The sequence below is a fragment of the Acomys minous genome (genome assembly GCF_964271855.1).
Source record: "Acomys minous genome assembly, chromosome: 3".
NCBI lineage: Eukaryota > Metazoa > Chordata > Mammalia > Rodentia > Muridae > Acomys > Acomys minous.
This window is the reverse complement of record NC_140485.1, coordinates 95555024-95577437: the sequence shown is the minus strand read 5'-3', so window position 1 is coordinate 95577437 and position 22414 is coordinate 95555024. Positions and strand designations below refer to the sequence as shown.

The window sequence follows — 22414 nt, the reverse complement described above, 5'->3', positions numbered from 1 at the left end:
CCCGCCCCTCGCCCCGCCCACCCACACCCACGTGACCCCCGCGCGCTCCCGCGGGGCGGGACTGTCGGGGGCGGCGCCGCAGGGGACGCCGGGTTGGACGGAGCCGCAGCTTTCTCCTGGCCGCCTGGACTGAGGGAGGAGGACACGATGTCGGGCGTTTCCCGCGGACTGCTCTGGGCCGCCACCTGCCTCGCCGTGCTCTGCGTGTCGGCGGCGCAGCAGAACAGCAGCAGCTCTCCTCCCAACACGACCGGGACCCCGACCGTAACCCCCAAGCCGGTCCCGACGGTGCTCACGCCCACCACGCCGCCAGGTGGGCGCCCGACGGCCCGGTGGGACCCGCGCAACATGGCCGCCCGGCCCGACGGGTGGGGAGCGAAGGCGGCGGGGCGAGCTAGGCCGCGGGCGCTGCTCCCGCGCTCCTCGAGCCTTGGCCGCGGAGGCGCCATCCCCAAGCGCCTGGTAACCTCCACGCCGCAGCTCGGGACGGCGACGTGGCTTGCTTCCACGGTGGCGGTTGGGAGGAATTGGGCGAGGCGACGCGCCGGGCGCACGCTTTGGGCTCCTGGGACGGGCTCTTGTCCTCCCCCTCGAGGCTTTTCCGGAAGTTTGGCGGGGGGCGACTTAAAGATGAATGACTCGTCGCTGTCCGTCTCCCCCCCGCCCCCCAGCTTGGCTCTTAAGAAATTGAGCCTCCTGTAACTTAGCATTGACTTATTAGCAGAGCGGGGTTGGCCGTGTGTGAGGTTTGAGTGTGTAAGGGACGTACCTACGTTTGTGCCGGGTGCTTTGAGAGCGCATGGGGGGGGGAGGTGAAATCCTGGGGTGGGGGGGGGGAATCTAAAAGAGCGAGATAAACTGCTCACCCGCGGCCCTGCCTTTTTTTTTTTTTTGATGGTTTTTGGGAGTTAGGTCGAAATCCAGTCCAGTCGATTTTGTTGAAATCCGATCAAGGAACACGACGCCTTTTTGTTCAGCTCTAGGGTTTGTTAAGGTTTGTACAAATTGGCATAGGCTGTGACCGCGCAAATGAGACAGACAGGATAAACTTGAAGTAATGAAGTGGAAACACGGAGATGTTTAAATTGGTTATTGTACTTAACCTAGGTAAGAAGTAACTACACTTCTCAGCGGAAGTGTAAGGACTTCACTTTGGCGTATTTTTCGAGTTAATATTGTTCCGGTGCCATCTCTAGTTTCAGCATTTTATGTGAATAAAACTGCATAGAATAACCGATTTCTTGTTAAACTCAGAAAGATGCAAGGGTAAAGTTCAAAAAGTTTTAAATGAACACAGTAAATTTCTGACGTGGTTAAGATGATAAAGCATGTCTCCTGCTTATTTGACAATTTTCCACCAGAATTGTAATGTGTGGGTTCTGCATACTAGGAGAAGCCTTGAAGTACCAAGCTAATTGCCTTTGTATAATTGAAATACCCTGGGAGAGGATAACTTGTGTTTTCTGGAAATTATGGGATAAGTTTCAGTGTGGAAAGCTTTCCACATGCTACACCCTTCATCAGGCGTACACATTGCAAATAGCATGTCTTAAGACCGTGCACTTTGCGAATGCCCTCTTCCACCAGGCCTGGCCGGCCTCCAGTAGCCTAACTCTCGGGATACAGGGCTCCTGCAGAACTATTTGTTCCGTCAAGACGAACACAACACAAAGGAGAAGGTTGTAGGTATCCTGTTTCTAAAAAAGAAAGGAAGGTAGCCCCATTCTCTAAGTCCGTTTCTTTGTCCAGAAGTAGAGTTGTAATTGGCTGGCCGAGTTCTTGTTTCTGGACAGTTCGGTTTATGTCAGTGGCCCTCAACCTTCCTGATGCTGGGACCCTTTAATGCAGTTCATGTTGCGGTACCTACAGTTACTTTTGTTCCTACTTCATAACTGTAATCTTGCTACTGTTCTAAATTGTAATGCAAATACCTGATGTGCAGATCCCTGTGAAAGTCGTTCCACCTCCCCCCCAGGGGTGGGGGCACAGTCCACCCACACACGCCCCCCCAGGGGTGGGGACACAGGTTGAGGCCTACTGGTTTCCATTGCTGAGTTGTTAAAATATACGTCCATATACATGCATACACCTGTGAAAAGGGCCCTGTCAAGAGGACCCCATGGAAAGCAAATCACTGCTGAAAACCAGATCTCTGGGAAATTAGCGGGTTTCTAGAATGGCACCATCAGAGTTGAGTTTTTCCGACCTTCACTCTGTAACTTACGACTTGTTTCTGTCTCTGATGTTTGGAAGTTGCTGATTTTTCTATGTTGTTGTTATAACAGTGTTTCCCCTAGTGTTTTGTCTTGAGAATTTCTGTATGCCTGGGTGTCTTTCAGTCTTGTGAAGGATTGTCTGATAATCTAGTACTGAGTATGCCCACTAGCCTGTTTTCCTTAAGTTTCCCTATAGTTTCATAGTTGATGATTGGAATTTTTAAATTGATCTGCTTTTTGAGGCAGGGTCCTACTACAGACCTGTCGTGGGACTTACTGTGTAGACCAGGCTGGCCTAGAGCTCAGATTCCCCTGCCTCTCCCTGGGAAGTGCTGGGATTAAAGGTGTGCAACACTATGCCAGGTTTTAAGAATGTTTTCTATATTTCTATATATGTGAACACACACTTGCCACAGCACACAAGTGGAGGTCAGAAGACATGGTCCAGGGGATTGGACACAGGTCATCAACCTTTACGTGCTGTGCCACCTTGCTGGCCCATGCGTGAAATTTCTTAATAAACCAATTTATAAAGTTTTATCACTATTAATTATTAAAACTATATTTAATGCTTACTGTTGAAAAAGATGCAGAAAAAAACTAAATGAAATATCAATTTATTGATGTCATAATTTCCCTCCAGAAACCTGTGAGAGCCATAACAGCTGTATTTCCTGTGTTAATACCACCATTGCTAATATTACCTGCTTGTGGTTAGAATGCCAAGAAGGTAAGAAACTTTGGGATCACAAGCTCTACTTTATAGTCTTGAATATTTGGAAATTCTGTAGAATATTTAAGATAGTGTGCAGTATTTATTTTCCAAATCTGACACTTGTATGCCTGCTTAACATTTTCCTTGGAATCTCCCTCGTCCCCATTTGGATTTCTTACACTTGACTGTTGAGATTCAGTAGCTTTTAAAGGAAGAGACATTTTAGATCTGCAGAAAGATTAAGGTGTGCTAGAATTAACTGAAAGGTTGTGTACTTTTTCTTTGGAAGTGGAGTCATTTGTCTTGGGAGATGAACTGTAAAGAGATGGTGTGGAGCATTGTTGAATGCTTAGCTGGGAAGGAGCAACAAGAGAGAGAGTTGGCCCTTGTGTTTTTGTGATGTTAAGTTCATTAATTTAGCAAACATTTGAAGGCTGTGAGCTAAGTTAAGTCTGTGGAAATGAAAGATATAATAATATAATAATGTAGATTATTCTGTTTCCATAAGGTATGGTGCTTGCAGCTTTCCTTAGCAGCACAACTATCTATTAAAGATATGTTAGGATCTGTTTTGTTTTGCTTTTCAATAAAAACATAGTCCTGTGTTAAGTTCCTTTACTCGGTGGGTATTAGAAGTAGCACATAAAGCTCAGAACACTCATGACGCTATTGGTTGGAGCCAACGCTTTGTGGTATGAGTGTGTTAAGCTATGAAGTGGAGCTTCAGGGTGTGTTCTCTACCTCCATGTGCAGTGTGTAGGAATGGAGGTTAAAGCTCTGCTTTAAGATTTGTTGTTGAGGCTCTCCAGCTTTCACTTCCCAGTCGCCAGTTGAGGAGAACTGTTTAGGAATTGTGGACTAGAGCAGCTACTGCTTCTGCAGGCCCTCTGCCTACTCCATCTGCTGAAAGGACTTGACCACATCTTTCACCTCTTGTAGATTCTGGCTGGTTATCTGTTCAGTATACTCAAGTGGTTTTTAAATTTGTTTAAGACAATGGGAAAGGAATAGCTCTTCAGACCTTTAAAAGAACAAAAACAGAAGGGGTCCCACTATGAGCTAAAGCTGGTTTTTAAAATTCTGGCACATCCCTTGCAGACAGATGTTTACTAACCATATTTGGCTTAGAACTTAGGAAGTGTTTTTGTTTTGTTTTCATAACGTTCTGGTGCTTAGTAGCAAAGCCAAAGGTGTAATGTAACCGAGTAATTGCTCTTTGTCTCTCTCTTTTCATAGGAAATAAGACCTATTGTTCAAGTGAATTTGTAAAAAACTGTAGCAAGGTGAACAGCACTGATCACTGCTCTGGTAAGTTTTCACTTTATTGCTGGGGGCTGTGACCACATGAGGTCGGGGTGGGTCATCACTGCACTCTGACCATGTTACCATGCAGACACCAGTAGCCTGTTCCTGTTGATAAAAGGGATGGTGGTTGAAGTCTTGCTGTAAGTCTTTTCATTTCCTGCTATTTTGTTGAATTGACTGATGTTCAGTTCTTCCCTTTAAGTGTTACAGCTAAGTAAACTTCTGTATTTATCTTTTATATTTGAGGAACTCTGGCTTTTACTCTTTACCCTGAAGAAAAATCCTAGTTGAAACAACTGGTCCTTTCTCCTTCCCTCCCCCTCCCCCCTCTCTTCCCCTCCCCCCTCATTCTGGCCTTGAACCATTTATTTCCTGGTGGCTCTACTTAACCGAGTCCTGGGATTGCAGGAGTAAGCACACCCAGCTGGCTAGCAGCTGTTTGTTCTGATGTCACTGTAAGTTGACGGGGAGTCGCACTTGACTAGTTTTGATAGGGCTTTCCTCGTCCCCTGTGAGCTTGGTGGGTCTGACTCGTGTCCGGTTCATCTCACTGTGTGGGATGGGTAGTGCTGGGTAAGCCACACACACGCAAGGGCCTCGCTCTGCCACTGTCTTTGTCATTTCTCAAAAATAGTTTAAACCTATGTGTTTGTGTTTCAGTCATGTTAATTTTCTTCCCCTGCCCACAAGAAGGGAAAGGGAAAATGTAAGGCCTGCTATCTGCCTTGTAGATGTTTGTTAGAAGCTAAGTGTGGCTAATTAGCTCTGAGAAAGGCAAAGAAATGTCTTAGGGGGAAGTGAGATGCCGCAAAATTTGATGGTTTCATTTCTAAGGAAGGAGAAACTAATTGGGTGTGGGTAACTGTCTCATCCAAGGTTGATGTTGTTATAAAACCAAGCTAAAATAGTATTTCCAGATTGTGAAGCTGTTGTTGCAGGCTTATTTCACACAACTTAACGTACCTCTTGTTTTTTCAGTACTGCCTCCCACCGCTCCAGCGCCAACCAGACCTACAGGTAATGCAAGATGATTTTTTTTTTCTTCTCGTTATTTGTGGATTTTTAAGCCCTGTTGATAACTTACAAACTAAGAGATGTTGGTGTAGTTTTAAAGATTAGCAAAGATTTATTTAGTTATGGACCACAATAGTGGTGTAAATGTGGATCCTTTGTGATAGTGTGTATAATTCTGAGTATTTTGTTTTTAGTGACTTACAACAGTTTTGTTTAGTTTAGTATGTTGAGTCCTTGAACTACCTACCTTCTGTGGATGCTTTATAAGTCTCGGAAAACACAGAAGAAAAAATCCCATTATTATGCAGTATGCCAAAATGTTTTCAGAAGTGTGTACAGCTGAGTAAGTGTACTTTTTATGAAAATGGATAATAGTTAGGTGCGCCTGTGTTGTTCTTTTCCCTTTTACTATGAGATGGTGATATACTTTACCCCTTACACTCATGATTGGGCAATTAGTTAATCTCACTGACAGTGAAAGTCTTACAGGAGTAGTATTTAAACCATCTATTCCAAGACAAGTACCAGGCCAGAGGATGAGAGGCTGTGTGGACAGGAATTAGTCAGTGCTTTGTTGTTATCAGAAAGATGAATAAAGTCAGTGAACACTGTTTGTTAGGAATTTGTAGGTAGGAATGTATTGAGTGGGACAGAGATGACAGCCTGTGGCAGATACTGACTGACATGACCCTGGGAACTACGGGGAGAACATACCAGAAGAAGCAGGGGTTGCTCGTACATGTGGAGGAGGTGTGAGGGCACAGTGAGGTAGATGTTAAGTATCTTGTAGTAGGTGACAGTACGTTTGTTACACTTGACAGATTGAAAACAAACCTGAGAAGCTCCTCTGTATGCCTTGCTTAACGGACTTAGATGGTATCTAAACTTATAGGTTGTCATTGACCAGACTTGTATTTCAAGAAAGTACTGTTTGCTCAGCTTCTATACTTGACAGAGAAAATAGTAAAGTTGGTGAAAGCAGTTTGTGGGGTGGAAACTATGGACAGACAGGGAGAAGATCCTCCCAAACCCTTGTGGGCTTGACTTCATCGCCTTCACCATACTGAATGTGTTTTCTGCTAGCTCACTTTGTTTCGTGTTCATGAACTGAGTCTCCTTTATGCATTTGTGGGTCTGTAAAGTGGAAGGCTGCTAGGCTTACCTTCATGAAATTCATCAGGTCACTGAAACCTGACTCTTGAGCCATGGCTTGTACATTCCTATCCAGTGTGGTTAACTGAGTAGCCTTTCCTCTGTACAAACAGTATCACTAATAATAGAGTGACTATTAAGTGGAGGACAAAATGTGTGATAGTTTTAGGTTTTGTCACTAGAAGTGATGCTGTTCTGTGTGGTGATGTCTTTCCTGTTGATTACGAATAATTTTTGTAATTTAAGGGTTTGTTTAATGAAGAGGACAGAAAGTATAATCACTAAAGTAGTGTCTTACTTTGAAAATACTGTCAACATATTTTTTTTTTCAGATTTAAAATTGTTACAATAGTTTACCTATTAACAAAAAGAATTAACTTTTACCATTCTTTAAGAGTGGATAGTGAGAACCAAATAGCAAGCAGAACTTTTTCCCCATAACATCAAACAAAACTAATCTCTTTAAGATTGAAAAGAAGTTGGTACATATTAATTTGTAGTTATTTTGTCATATCTTGATTGTTGTTTGGTTACACAGGAAGCATAAACTACAAAAGGAAATAACGTTGGGAAATTATACCTTCTAGTGTAGCAGTTGTGCCTGTTACTTCCTTTGAAGAGGCAAGCTGTCCTTGGGGTTGAGGATGTGCGTGTCTGAGTTCTTCCCCCAGTTTTACTTTATACCATGTCTCCCTTCTCCTTTGTTCCTGCAGCCCTCCTGTGCCCCTTTCTTGCTCCCTCAAGAGTGTGTGTGTACACATAACACAGCTTGCTAAATTCATTTCGTGTTTCTTGTATGTGTATGATTTCAAGACTGGCCAGTTAGTATTGATAACCAGTTAGAGGGGTAATTAGGGGGCTCAGTCCTGTGGAAATGAGAGATGAGGTGGGCCATAGGACAACTTTGGAGCCATTTTCTCCTTCTTCCTTTACCTGGGTTCTGGGAATTGAGCTCTGGACAGCAGTGCTTTTAAAGGCTGGAGTTTACCATAGTCCTATGAGATTGAGAATACCTTAGCCCCCTAGGACCCTGGTTACTTTGGGGTACCAGCAGTGCCCTTTGGAGAGTCCTGATCTCTGTGCCTTTACACTAGTGAAATTTGTCTTAAAACCCAGTGTTGAGGTATAATTACTATTGAAGCTCAGAACTTCCTTTTATACGAGGATTTGGGGGCTGGCAAGATGGCTCAGGAGAAAAAGGCACTGGACACCAAGCCTGATGGCCTGAGTTTAGTCTCTGAGACCCACATGGTGGAATGAGAAAAGCTCCTGCGGGTTGACTGCCACACTCGTGCCGTGTCATCTGAGCACCCTGCATTTACACACACAGTAAACTACAGTTGAAAGTCCTGTTTGTTTTTGAGACAGAATGTCACTGTTTAGCTCTGGCTGGCCTGGAACTTGTGTGCTGTGATTAAAGGTACACACCACCACGCCTGGCAGATACTAATTTTTTTTTCTAGTACTGGCACAAGAATTTTTCAGACTGTACTTAGTAGGAGATGCTGTTCATCGTTCCTGTAACCAAGTGCTTCATTTTCGGAGGTTATTTTATGTTTAGATGGTGCTTCAGTGCCGTATAGAGTGGTAGAGTGGGTCAGCCAAGGCAGGGCTAGCGCTGGGCGCTGACACTGAGGAGTAAGGCTTCATGGGCACCCAACCGTGCCTGCTCATTCATTGCCTTGTCTTGGACTGCCTTTGCGTTACAAAGTGTAATATCCTACTTTGTCCCTTTAAAGGTAAGCAAAGCCTGGTACCTATAATATACTCAATTGTGTATTTCAGTTGTATATACAAATATAATTTGTCTTAGAAGCAAGATTGTTCATAAAAGAATGAAATCTGTAACTTTTCTAAATACGCTTGTCCTTCTTTATCTTGCAAACTTTGTCTAGATATGTGTGTATTACATGTATATATAGATCTTTATCATAAAAACAAATTCATGCTGGCTGAATGTGTAAGAATATATGTAAATGGTTACATTGGATCATTAACTAAATTTGGCTTCTGTTCTCTAAAAATTTAAAGTGTTGTTTTTAAATCTACATGTAGGATAATTAGGAAGTTAGAAATACAAGGTTTTAAATACATTTTGTTTTCATTCCAGCTAAACCCACAACTCAGCCTTCCTCTCCTACATCTACCCCCTCAGCTGTCACATCAGGTAACTGGGGCTTTAGAAACTACTAATGACAGTGTGTTCTCGCTCTGGCACCAGGGTCCAGTTTTAGGCATGGACACCTATGGACTGAGTCAGCTCCTGATAGAGAACCAAGGCAGTGCTGGCTGCTGAGGCTCCACCGGGAGCCTTTTCTGTTTTTCATGTCTGGTCACTTTGGGCCTGGCCCTTTAGACTTAGTAAAAAATCTCTTCTATAAAGCCCTTCTGTACTTTGATGCTAAATCTAATTTATGGCTCCCAGTTACTTATAAGGTGTAGTATTATAAGGTGTAATGGTTTTGGTGAAGATAAGACTGTTGTTTTTAATTAGACATATCTGAAAAGCCAACATTTGTGCTTCCCTGTTTTTCTTAAGTGTTGCTCATTTCTTAGACTTGCTGGGATCCAAGGACTGTTTGCTACCCTGGGACTGCTGTGCCCTCTGCTTGTGCTGCTCTACAGTTCCAGTGAAGCCACTCTGTTTTCACCCTCCAAAAAAAAAAAAAAACCAAGGATGCAAAACAACTTAGAGTGAATTTTGTTTTTGTGTGGAGTTTTTAGAGCCTAGGGCGTTCTTCGGTGCTGGCTAAAGTCAGCTCCTGGATAGTGTTAAAGTGGTCAGCTTATGGAAGCCTCCAGAGCCTGCAGTCAGTGCTCTGCTCCAGCATGCACTAGATCGAGTTTAACAGTGGCCTACACTTTACTTTCATGATGCTACATACTCATAGCCTTTTTGTTTCCTCTTGAAACATTCTCCTCCCTTAACAATTGCAGTTCTCAGGGTCTTTTTTCTTCTGACCTGCTAATGTTTTGTCATAGTTTCAGAATTAACTGACAGTACTTTTAAAATCCTTATGAGTTATTTTGTTTGTAGAAATTCTAGTTTTCAAATTTGTTTTCCTATGACTTTGTAATGTTTTCTCATAATGTAAAATTAACTTGTAGAATATTATTTAATATATTTACAACTATGTGTTATTTTGTTTGTTGCATTTATAGGTTAAGTATTTTTGTTAACTTGAAAAACCACAACTGAATTTTTATATACCTTTTCTAGCTAGTAAAGCCAAAAAGTTTTAACAAATATTTACTTTAGCAATTAACCAAAATAGATAAACAAAATTGTTGCATGTTTTTAAAGTACTTGATAAATTGCAAGGGTGCAGTTTATATGCCATAAAAGCTCTTACCTGTTTTTATATTTGAAACCTTCTAGCAATATTGCCCACATAATATCCTGGACAGAGTAAAGAGTGGGATTTTCCCTTAAGTGGGGATAAATTCTAGTTATAAAGGCTTGACTCAGGAAGACTGTATAGGATTTAACTCAGGGCAGACTTGATTCCCAGGGTGGGTCTGGAAATGACAAATGCCATGGCACTTACTGAGCATTCTTTGTTTTATCCCCATAGCCAGTACAACAAATACCACTCTGACTCCCACCTCACAGCCGGAGCGGAAGTCTACCTTTGACGCAGCCAGCTTCATTGGAGGAATTGTCCTTGTCTTGGGTGTGCAGGCTGTAATTTTCTTTCTCTATAAATTCTGCAAGTCTAAAGAACGAAATTACCACACTCTGTAAACAGACCCATTAGACTAATACGGACTGGCAGTTAACTTGAGTAGCTCACTGAAACCAAAATACCATCTTTTGAGAAGTCCCATGTGGAAGACGCTGTTCCAGGATCTTTATATTTCCAAAGGATGCACACAGGATATTTTGGAGCATCGTCCTTGAAGAAAAGTCAGTTAAACCGTTTTGCTCTACAGGAATATTTAAAATATTCTGCATGAATCCGTGTGGCTGTCGTCTTTTGTTTAAAATGGCTGCTACTGCTGCTGCTGCTGTGGGATTGTTTTCTTTTGACATGCCAAATGTAACTTTCTGTAAGTTGTGGAAGGTGGTACCCTGTGCAGGCAACCTTGACTCTGGCAGCTTAAATGTAGTCATTAAAAAACCCAAATCTGTTATTTTCATCCTAGCTCCAGATGTAACTTAGTGGCCAGAATTGAGAAGAGTGCCAAATGAGCACCAGTCAGGTAGACTGAGGGCTGTCACTTCAAAGTAGATTACATTTATTTAGCACTAAACTTACATACGTTAGAAATAAGATGCCACACAGGGAATCACATTCCAGATTTAGAGAAAGGAAGGGATACAGAGAGCATTGAAGTGTAACAGGTCTTATTCATACTCCTAAAGCACCGTATTATGAAAACAGAACAGTGCCTTAAGACAGACTGAGATGTCGGCAGAAGAGAAAATGTTCACACTGTGGGAGGTAGAGCTTGGTCTGAGAATGTAACTGTTGGTGTGAGCAGCAGTAAACCTGCATTTAGGTAACATACTGTTAATGTTTAATTAAAAACACTTTTTCCCAGAGCTGAGAAATAGAAGCTAAAGAATATTTCTAAGCTAAACGGCTTTCTTAAGCAAACCATCTAACATTTTTCTTAGGGCTGTTGAATAGACATAAAATTGATATATCTTTCCCTCTATACACAGTCTCCAAATATTGCTATACCTTAAGATTCCTACCAGGGTTTCGTGAAAAGTAGCTTTTACATGAGGCAAGAAGGAAGTAGTTTTAGAATCATTTTCTAGTTCTTTAAATGAGACAATCACTTTGTTTTCTAACAGATGTGACCTGAGGTTTTGAAATAGATTGCTCTAGATTTCTAATGATGCCCTGGCTGAATAGGCTGTTGTTTGTCTGGCCTTTTCTCCTTTTTTTCCTCCTTGGTTTCAGTTCCCATGTGCTATAATCATGCATACTCTTATTTCTGTAGCGCTAAGTGGTTAGTTTTAGTTACTTCTCCCTTGCCTCTGACACACTGGACTAGTTCAGAGGCAGTTATTGGAAATGGGTTTTTGGTTTCCTACATCACTGAAGTTTTTGTTTAATTTCCTTATAGTAGCACAGTTTAGTGCTTGGTTTCCAGGGTTTTATAGTAGAAAACAACAGGTTGATTTGGGTTGTTTCATAAAGTGAAACTCCTTGTACTCTTAAAATGAAGCTTCTGTTTCTTTGTCACTTGCTGGTACAGCTGAAGTTTGTTTTACTTGCGCATTTGTACACACACCTAATGTTTTCAAGTGCCTTACTTGTTTAAAATCTCTGGCTTCAAAGGTTTTGGGGGAAAGATAGGTTTACCTCACAGTTTTGTTTCCATTATAATACTCCAGGTACCTCACAAAATTTATTGCAGTGCCGTGGCTGGTAGTTTTAAGTAAGTGATAAAGTTCTTTTGAAAATCCACAGAATTTTCATTCCTTAGAAGGTGGCAAAATTGGTTTGTCATTTACCTCGAAGTGATTCCTTGTCCCATCTGTGTCAGCACATGTAGCAAGTTTTGTGAGAATGTAACTTAATTTGAAGCTCCTGTAATGCTGAGCACTGCTCTATTATTGTAGGAAGTTAGTGACATTTTGCAAGTCTACATAAGCTCTTGCCACAGAAATCACAGCTGTCCTGACTGTTTCCCATCTTTGCTTTAGCAAGGTAGAATTTTGAGCCATTAATGATTTTTGGGTTTTTTAATCCAGAAGGTATATAGAAACCTTTTCAGAGTTTTCATCTGATTTGTCCTAAGATCTAGTTCTATCAAATACCTTATTTTACCTTTCCTATACTTGCTGCACAAGCAGACACTGCTGTACTTAGAATCTGTTTCTATTTGCATTCATTAAAAACTATAAAACTAATCTGTATGTGTACCAAACTGATTTAAAATAAATACGTTTATTGAATTAGTCTCTTTATTGATTAAAAGTGTCACATTTTGATTATGAAATTTAACATTTGTTTTACCTGTTGTTTGAGGCTGCTCTGTTACTCCTGTAGTAGATGGTAACTGCAGGCTGTGAATTAGTCAGTGAAGCTGAGCAGAGGACGGAAGGGACACTCCTCAAGCTGGCATTAACCCAGAGAGTGTGTGTGTCACAGGACTTCTGTGGAGTGGGTGCCTCTTTCAACTTTGTGGGTTCAAGGGATTGATCTCAGGGTGCCTGAGCCATCTTGCTAGCCACATCCTGCACTTTAATTCAGAGTACATGTGGAATAAGACTGGGCTTCTGTCTAGAGTACAGACAGAGCTATGGAGTACTACGTGAAGACCGGTTCTTTTGGGCTGTGTGCACAGACATCTCTGTGAGCATTTGGGTTACCTTAAGGTTATTCACTGCTCCCTGCAAGTCAGGATGTAAGGGTGACTTCAGTGATCTGCCTTAAAAATTAGGCTTCTGCTTCCATGTTAGCCTTATCATGGGTAATTAATAAGACTTTAGTAAGCTTCCTAAAACATTGGTACAAATTACTGAGATTAAATAATAGTGAAGTAGGTTGTATGTTTCCCCCCAAATCTGTGCTTATTGTAGATAGCCCTTGGGTGCTGATGCTTTTCAGGGTGTATCTTACTACTCTTTCAGTAAATGTTTGGGTTTTTGTTAGTGGAGCTGTTGATCAGTCCAGCTTTTGTGTGTCTTGCTACCTGATTTGTAGTCAGTGCAAAAGCCATTGTGCTCATGTATGATTGGTAGTAAATCAGTTACTTTTAAAGATAATTTTGAATATGGAATCCAGTGTTCCTAGTTATTGCCGTACATGTTTGTGAATGTTTGGCCCATTGTCTTCTCACCTGAGCTGTCCTGTGATGAGTCTGTCAGCACTTTGTTCTGCACACGCTTTCCTCTGCTACTGATGTCAGGCAAGGTGATTACTGTGGGCTGTGTTGTTGTTTCCCTTTCTCGTGTTTGGAGATCGTCTGTTGAGCTGTTGGATATGGTTTTATAAGGATAATTTCTATTTTGAGGAAGGGGGGCTTTTCTAATTACCCGGTTTAGATTTATTAGATTTATTAATAAGCCTTAGGCTCAATAACTGGGCAGATAATGCATTTATACTAATCCTCTATGTTAGTCTTGCTATTTCCTAGCTCCATGTGTCCCAATTTACTTGCCATATAGTCCTCTCTGGGCTGTTTCTGTTCCTTCAGGCCACATCCTCCTCTCTCTCTCGCCTTGTGGTCCCTACCTGAGACCCTAAGCCTGGGAATGGAACCGCCACCTCCTCTCTCACCCAGTTATAGGCTGCCCAGCTTTTTAATTAACCAGTCAGATAATTCTGGAGTAAAGTTTGATCAGTGCACCTGACAGTGCCCTTTTCAGTCTGCAACCAGATCTTGGGGCCCAGAATTCAGCATTTGAATATACAGATTACCAGAGCAACCCTTAACAGTTTTCATATTTGGAAGATTTCCAACCTTTGGTAGTAGACCCATGCCCTCTGCCTTGATGGAGATCATATAGTTTTAGAGAGGTGGCTAGAAATTGATCCACAACCCATTGTGTTGCATACTAGATTAATTAAAATTGCCCCTTTAAATTCAGTAGCATTTTCTGGTATGTTTGTAGTTAATGTAACCTGTTTGTGTGTTTCTCTATATAGGTTTTATTTGTGTGTGTTTAAATTTTTGGGGGGGATAATAGTTTTTAATGTCTACATACCATTGCTAATGCCAACATTTAGGTCAGTTTCCATTGAATTTTCTACCTACACTATAAGTTGCAGTTCTGGTTTTGATGCATGCTAGGTAGGTGTTTATTGGATGCCAGATATAAGTTGGAAGGTTTGGGATGTTTTTGTAGTTGCTTTTGTGAAGCATGTTGGTGTCACTTCGGCTCTTTGGTCTGCTTCCATGGGACCTTTGGCAGCTTCCTTCTTGGTTTTCTTCTCTGCCTATGAACTGTGCAACTTCTGATTTCTGCCGGGCCCCCCAACAATTAAGGACAAGAAGGAGGCTGCATCTTGCTTTGCCTATTACTCAGTGTATTAAATGTTGATCCACACACCACAGCCATCAATTATAACGTGTCAGAGTTTATTCTGGAGCCAATTTGAGTGGCCATGGCCTGGAAACACAGATTCAGGTTACTCCAAATTCCATGGTCCAACATGGAAGCAGTTTGAGAAGTTTATTCTTTACAGAATAAATTCACAATCAAGTTTAAAATATGATGGTGGATACATTGAAGGTTACAGGGAGATGGGGGAGCTTTCCTGTAGGCCTAAGATGTTATTTGATGGCATTTCCTAGCTTTTAGACACCAAAAGGTTTTTACTAGTCATAGAATGTTCAACACGGAGGTGGGCAACGATTGGCTCTTACTGGGCATCAGAACTAGCCCAGGATAGGGAATCAGCCGCCGGACCTGCAGCATTCCAGTCTCCACGGTACAGTCTCTGCAGACACAACTCTCCAGGGGTTCTCTTCACAGAATAACATGTTTTGTCTACTTAGTTGTCTCTGAATAAATGTAGTCTCACTTCGTTTTGATGAAAAGCAAAAAAGATAGAGCCACATGGGAGGTAAGGGTAGTGGGTCAGAAGCTCAGTCCAGCCACTCCACAGTGATCTGAGTAGCCTGGACTGTAAGATTCTGTCTCTTAAAAAAAATCTTACGTTTAACCTTATTTTGTATGTATGCTTTCCTGCACGTATGCACCACATGCATGCCCACTACCCACAAAGGCCAGGAGAAAACCTGAGGTCCCTAGAAGTAGCATTACAGAGCACTGTGAACTGTCACGTGGACGCTGGAACTGAACAGGATCCTAAGGGGAGCTAGCTTTCAGTCCTGGGTCTTCACTTAATCAAGACAGCTGCTCAGCATCAGGGCCCTGCATCGTGGCCCACCCTACCCACCTTGTTACTCAAAACGCAAACTGAAGACTGCCGCCAGCCAATAGCCAGAGTTAGCTTGTAGAAAGCAAATCAGTGCTTGAATGTTTTCAAGTCTGGGACCAAATCTGGCTTCAACTGGAACACTCAAGATGAATTCACCTCAGCTCTTCTGTACTGTCTGCCACGTACTGAGGAGAGCTAGACGAAAGGTTTAATGGAGCTGGAGTCATCTTTGTCCATCTAAATGGACACAGGCATAAAATAGACACCCCCAAGATTACCTTTCAGGTCTGAATGAAATTCTGGATGGAGCTGTTTGGGTTTGAAATGTCGTAAGTTGAGCATTTTCTGCCACACTAGGTAGAGAAGCATCATTGGTCCTTTGGTTGTACTTAGCCGGCACCTGTAATAGCAAGTTGAGATTGCTTATTTTCTTAAAGGTGGCAAAGGAGTCTCGTAACATAGCAAAGGGTCTGCTGCCATTGAGACTAACACCACTGGCTCTGTCTGGAAGTGACCTTTGGTGGGCCTTGCCATTAAGGGAGTCAAGGACAAATCCATCAGTGGAAAGGCAGTTCCAGGTAGGAAGACTTGCCAGCCAGGAATAACCTAAACATTCTTCAGTATTCTATCGTTTGTGTCAGCACGCACAATTTTTTTTTTTAAATAAAGAAAGTCATTTGCATATATTTCACAGTCATGTCTACATTCCAGGCAGTCAATGTTTTTCCTGTCTTATCTCCCAGTTGCTTAGGAGTCACCACAGATAGATAGGCTTGAAGTGGCTCAACTCATGCTGTGTGTTGCCTGGCCTTCATATTGTGTGGGGGGGGGGGGACCTCCCCTATTGTACCTATGCTCAGGATAGTTCATTGTGGGATTGGTTTTAGTTTATTTAGTGGGTTTTTTGTTTGTTTGTTTGTTTTGTTTTTTATCTTAGAGGGTTTTTTTGTTTTTGTTTTTGTTTTTTGTTTTGTTTGGTTTGGTTTGGTAAAATAGCCAACAAGTAATTAGCCCTACTCCATTACCCTGTAAAGCTTCTCACATAGGATAGGGCTCCCTTGCGCCACAGAGTTACTTAGCCTCTTCAACCACAAGGGTTATGATCACCAACACCCTAAAGTGCTTAAGAGATTTCAGAAGTGACAGGAAGATGGGCGGAATCATGAGATATCTTGTTTCCCGCTACACACACAAAAAAAAGTACAGATTTTTCTCCAAGTTATATTCATGGATTCAACCAACCACAGATTTAAAAAAATATTTCAAGATCAAATTTGTACTGTATGCACAGATATTTTTTTCTGTCAACCTTCCCTAAAAGATATACCATTTATATGGTTTTAATATTACAAGTAATCAAGAGGTGATTTAAAGTATATGGGAGGTTGTATCTAGATCGTATGTGTTAAGTTTCAAACCCGAGACAAATGGCTGAAGTGCCTATTTACCATATCAAAGCAGACCTGGCTGCCAGGTTCTCCTGGCATTCCTCAGTTCCTACCTATTATAGGGTCCTTATGGCTAGCATACCCCAGCCCCTACCCTAAACCTCTCCAGCCCAGGGGCCGGGCTGCCCTTCAGCCAGCCACTCTTCCCTATTTAACCCAACCATTTTGGTTACGTGTCCCTTTTGTCCACTCTTTGGGCCTCTTGGCTGTTGCCCCTCCTCCCCCTCTCCTCACGCAGCTCAGGGTCATGTCCACTCTGGACTCTCCCAGATGTCCCTGCCTCTGGCTATGCTCTCTCACATATCTATAATAAACTTTCTCCTCCATACCTAGGGGTAGTCATGCTCCTTTTCCTTCTCCCTTTTCTTTTTCATTCAGTATGTAAATGCTACACATTTTATGTAACAGACCTAAGCAGCTGTGGATTTTGGTAGCCACAGGGGTCCCGGAACCAACTCCTTGTGGATATTGAAGAACAACTCCACTAGATTTTTACATTTTAGGGAAAGATAATTGTATAGAGGCCAAGGAGTGGAGTGGGTGGTGACCACAGTGAGTGGCCCTGATCTGATAAGGCCTCATTGGCTCCACCTTCTTTCCAGCCTTTCTTAACTATATTTTATTTTATTTTATTTTTGGTTTTTCAATACAGGGTGTCTCTGTGTAGCCTAGGCCATCCTGGACTCACTTTGTAGACCAGGCTGGCCTTGAACTCACAGCGATCCACCTGCCTCTGCCTCCCGAGTGCTGGGATTAAAGGCATGTGCCACCACGCCCAGCTCTTTTTTTTTTTTTAAGATTTATTTATTATTAGGTATACAGTGCTCTGCCTGCATGTATACCTGCAGGCCACAAAGGGCATCAGATCATATTACAGATGGTTGTGAGCCACTATGTGGTTGCAGGGAATTGAACTCACGACCTTTGGAAGAGCAGGCAGCACTCTTAACCACTGAGCCATCTCTCCAGCCCCTTAACTATATTTTAAATGCTGCAGCAGACGTCCTTTAAAACTAGTTGCGAAATTACACTTTCAACTAATACAACACAAGGAAAGGTGCAGTAGGTAAAGGTGCTTGCTGCCAAGCTTGATGGCCTGAGTTTAATCCCGAGGACCAATGTGGTAGACTACACACACACACACACACACACACACACACACACACACACACACACACACACACCCCACTGGAACATGCGCAGATATGCATGTGACATATGTTTACCAAATCAATCAAATAAAAGATGGAGGCAGGAAGAATTCTGATGAGAGACCCAATGATACTTACTGGTAATTAATTATTGTAGATGATTAAAGAAGAGACTCAAAGAGACTACAGCAAAGCTCTCATACTGATTTCCAGGGCCATTGAGTAAGTTGTAATCCAGAAAGTGCCCTTGGGTTTATTTCAACATTAGAACTATGTAAAACAGACCAAAACTACCTAGGTAATATTCCGATGTAGAATTGTTCTCCTGTAAGTTTCAAGTGACCCTAGACTCACAACACTCAGTCCAATTTTTGTGTGTTTCTTACATAAAATCAAGCTTTTCATCACTCACAGTCTTTGGTCTTTGAATTCTTGTCATTTTGCTGCCCATAACATTAGTCATTGAAAAATGTTGCTGAGAGTATCTGGATAATGTTGAAGCAGAGTTTAGGGAGCAGCGGGTCTGGGATATAAGCCCTGCAAGGTAAAAGAAAAGACAGCAGATCTCTTATTACAATGCACAGAGCCAGATTGAACTTAGGAACATTTAGAACTTAAACTAAGCATTGACTTCAAGGAAGGATGTCAAAGTGAGGACAAGGGTTTTTGCCTGGGGATGACAAGACCAAGGGAAGAGGAACTCGCAGGAGATTTGGTCTCTGAGAGGTCAGTGTGGGGAGACTGCTGGCTACTCTCATTGATAGGATGTGGCTAGTGAGCTAGAATCATGAGTAAGGAAGATGGGCTCTCAAATTCTGGCTCAAGTCAGCTGGGTATTTGGCAACACTAATTGCTGAGACAGCAAGCACCTCCCTCCCAAAAGGAGTCAGACCGGAGACAGTCGAAGATGGGTCCTGATTTACCTGTTGAACTTGTGACCTAGAGACTCCAAAGTAGGGGCATCCAGTAGTCACTGGATGTACAGGTCTAGAGCAGAGAGGAAAGTTCTGAGCTGCAGGTATAGACTTGACAGTGATTAAAGCCATAAGATCCAAGGCTCTCACCACCCAGAAACAATGGGACAAGAGGCAGACATCGCTCCAAATGGCTCTGCTCTTTAGAGCTTGGCTGTGGGAGGAAGGGCCTAGAAACAAAGGTTGAAAGCAGAGGACTGACCGACCGCCTCAAGGGTCGACAGCACAGAAAGGAGCAGGAAGAGCAGCTGAGAGGTGTTCAGCTATCTGATTAAGCGTGGCTGAGGGAGGCAGTGGGAACGCAGTAGTGCCCACGTCCTTGGAGCTGGGGAACTCTGATCCTGCCAAGATCAGTGGCAGTGAAAAGCAAAAGGTGGTATGACAGAGACCTGTCCTTGTCCCTCAGTGCCATTCTTCTTCTTCCTTAGGAGTAGTCCCCAGTATTTTTGTCAGACGTTTGGTGCCCCAGTCTTCTGGGCTAAGTCTCAGCCCATGAGATCTACTCCAAAGGCCCTAGGTAACTTCCAGGAAGTGCCCTTTAAGAGAGCAGTGAACCATTCCTGTTTTCTCGCTTCCTGTTGGTCGGAAAGGTTAAGCAGCCACTTTGGCCCATAAAGTAGATAGAAGTCACACACTGAGAATAGCAACTCTTGACTTGTCTGCAATCCGTATCGTGGAAAGACTCCCAATAGTTAATTGAAATCTACCTCTGACTGCTCAAATTAATAGCCGCAGTTAATGTGAAGTCTCCGTGTTTCTCTCTGTGTGTCTCTGTCTCCTTCTCCCTAATGAATGTGGGCTGCAGAGTAAGTAAGGCGAGTTAAGAGAGTGATTACAACGTGAAAGAAGTTTGACTTAACAGGAGAAGAAATGTATGGTCCAGGGAGGTGGGTTTCTTTCAAGTTTGTTTGATTTTCATTGTTTTTATATATGTATATGGCCTGGCATCAAACTCATTCCTTCCTGCCTTCAGTGCTGGCACAGACTGAGCATCGAGGCTAGATGCCAGGGTTACAGGCATGAGCCGTCAAGCCCACACTCACGGAAGGCTCCTAGTTAGTAGATTTTATGGTCTTGACACCTCCATGATCAATACATAATTGCTAGTTGCAGGCTTCCTCTGGGTCATGCCCTCTAGAGCACTGTCATCCAGGACCCTCAACCGACAGGAAATACAAGTGTTGGGAAAGGAAACAGGTAAAGGATTTCTCCAGACTCCTGAGAAGGTAATGGAAGGGAGCCTGCCCACTGGGATAGCCCAGGAAGGAAAGGGGACGCTGATTGGTCTAGCTTTCATGGCTGTGAGGAACTGACTACTAGAGGCGAGCGAGCAACTCTCTTGAGGGTTCAGGTTGTTAGGTGGCTATAAGACGTTTAGGAGGCTTGGAGGCCACTGAATATGGATCCAAATCTTGTAATTGGTTTTGCCCATCCTTTAAAAAAAATTTTTTTTTCCCGAGATAGGGTTTCTCTATGTAGCCTTGGCTGTCCTGGACTCACTTTGTAGACCATGCTGGCCTCGAACTCACAGTGATCCGCCTGCCTCTGCCTCCCAAGTACTGGTATTAAAGGCGGGCACCACCAAGCCTGGCTGTTGCCCATCCTTAATGTAAGGGTAGCAGGGCTTTGCTGCGGCCCTATTAGGGGAAAACACTTCCTCCTGGCCTAAATAATAGAACCTGAGTTCTTCCTCTATGCCTGGTTGGAGAAAAGACATTCTAAACCACCCTTGAATTATATGCTAATGTCTGTTCCCTTAAGAATTAATCTTGGTGTGGTGGCACATGCCTTTAATCCCAGCACTCAGGAGGCAGAGGCAGGCGGATTGTTTTAAGTTCGAGGCCAGCCTGGTGTACAAAGTGAATCCAGGACAGCCAAGGCTACACAGAGAGACCCTGTCTCAAAAAAAAAAAATTCATCTTGGGGCTGGGCAGTGGTGGCATACGCCTTTATTCCCAGCACTCAGGAGGCAGAGGCAGGTGGATTGCTGTGAGTTTAAGGCCAACCTGGTCTACAAAGTGAGCCCAGGACAGCTTGGAAAAAAGAAAAAGAAAAATAATTAATCTTGGGGTTGGAGAGATGACTCAGTGGGTTGCTCTTCCAGAGGACCCGGGTTCAGAGCTACACGGCAGCCCACAACTGCCTGTACCTCCAGTTCCAGAGGACCCGGGTTCTGCACCTGCTGCACACACACGCATTCAGGCACAGCATCCTTACACATAAAATAAAAATAAATCAATCAATTTTTTAAAAAGTTTAAAACACAAGCAACAACAACAACAAAAAGAATTAATCTTAATGGGTCTCTCAGTCAACTGGCCAGAAAGCCCATCCTTCAGGGATGCTGAAGACATGCTAAGTAGACTACAGGAATATTTACCTCACTCAGAAGACAGCTCCTACTTAGGCACACCAACTCTTCCCCGTGCAGGGCTCGCAGACCTTTACACTAAGCCTGCATGCTTTTCAAACTAAAAACCCACAACTTTTCCTTCTTTTTAATCCTTTTATTGTCTATTAGCCAAAATCCTAGCACATCTCCTGTTACTCCCAACAATCTTATACTTTCTCTGAATACCAGCTGCCACAGGCTGCCCCGGCAGCTGCTCCTGACCGCTGTTGGCTGAAAACAACCCTAACTGGAAAGGCGGCTCTCCTCCTCCCATCGCCTTCCTCACTGCGGCTGCTGAGGTGGAGGCCACTTAGCCTCTCAAGTTCTAGCAAAATCTTCCTTTACCTTCCTGAGTCTGTTTTTAACTTCTTTCACCAAAAAGACTAGGAGGCCACAATAGGGAACCGCAGTTCTCCGGTGACAAGGGGACCCTGCAAGAACAACCCGAATCCTTTGTGCCAGCAGCTCCACAGCAACCAAAGGCCCTCCCGCCCCCCCCCCCCCCCGCGCCCTCCCGCGCCCTCCCGCTCTAAGCTCCTCCCCTGAAGGTATCCCATGCCTCTAGGCTTTGCACTACGTTACCCTCCTTGCTCTCGGCCAAACCACCTGCGGTGGGAGTCCCGGGCCAGGCTTTTCCAGGTTCCTGAGCTCTTTTTTTCAAGCATTGAAACAGGGAACAGCACAGACTTGCAAAAGTTGCATGGCAGCGCTGTTCAAAGCAAGGCAAGGCATGGATGAGAGGGGGGCATGCTGTCAAGAGTGACTGCCAGCCACAAGAGTGACCAGGGTCACTGTTTAGGGTTTCCTTTCTTGGGGCTCAAGAGAAGGAGGAGGCTGGTTCATGAGGGGCACAGATTGGGCAGTTGTCCGTTTTGACCCTCAGATTAGGTTATATAATTATTTTTTTCCCTACTATGAATAGCCCCTTCCCATCATGCATCTCACCATCACACGCACACCCAGTTGCATATGCACAACTTGATGAGTAGGGTAATGTCCCTAAAAGCTCACTTTGAGGACACAATTCGCCTTCCTGTGCATGCATCCAAACTCAGGCCGAACCAGCCTTTCTGTCTCATATCAGACTAGGCTGAGAATATGCTCAGACGGAAATTGTTAGCATTTGACTATAGCTAGGGGCGGAGAACCATTGCCGTATGTGTAGTCCCGGGCAGGAGAAGATGTGAGGTTGCTAGGG

General features: G+C 43.4%; 2 protein-coding genes across 2 annotated transcripts in view; one reads left to right on the top strand and one right to left on the bottom strand.

The window, feature by feature from the left end:
* The first annotated feature begins 87 nt into the window (after positions 1–87).
* CD164 (CD164 molecule) lies at positions 88–12271 on the top strand. Its single transcript, XM_084774477.1, has 6 exons — positions 88–313; positions 2860–2946; positions 4168–4239; positions 5215–5253; positions 8513–8569; positions 9978–12271. Exons 1-6 carry the CDS (start codon positions 148–150, stop codon positions 10145–10147), a joined length of 591 nt encoding a protein of 196 aa, XP_084630603.1. The 5' UTR covers positions 88–147; the 3' UTR covers positions 10148–12271.
* LOC311593257 (uncharacterized protein) overlaps positions 11460–22414 on the bottom strand; it is a 191624-nt gene continuing 180669 nt past the window's right edge. The window contains exons 46-48 of the mRNA XM_084774458.1: positions 18263–18387; positions 15530–15651; positions 11460–15446 (exon numbers count right to left, since the gene is read on the bottom strand). Of these exons, the coding sequence (XP_084630584.1) occupies positions 15404–15446; positions 15530–15651; positions 18263–18387 (290 nt within the window). The 3' untranslated portion in view covers positions 11460–15403. The remainder of the gene's footprint in view (positions 15447–15529; positions 15652–18262; positions 18388–22414) is intronic.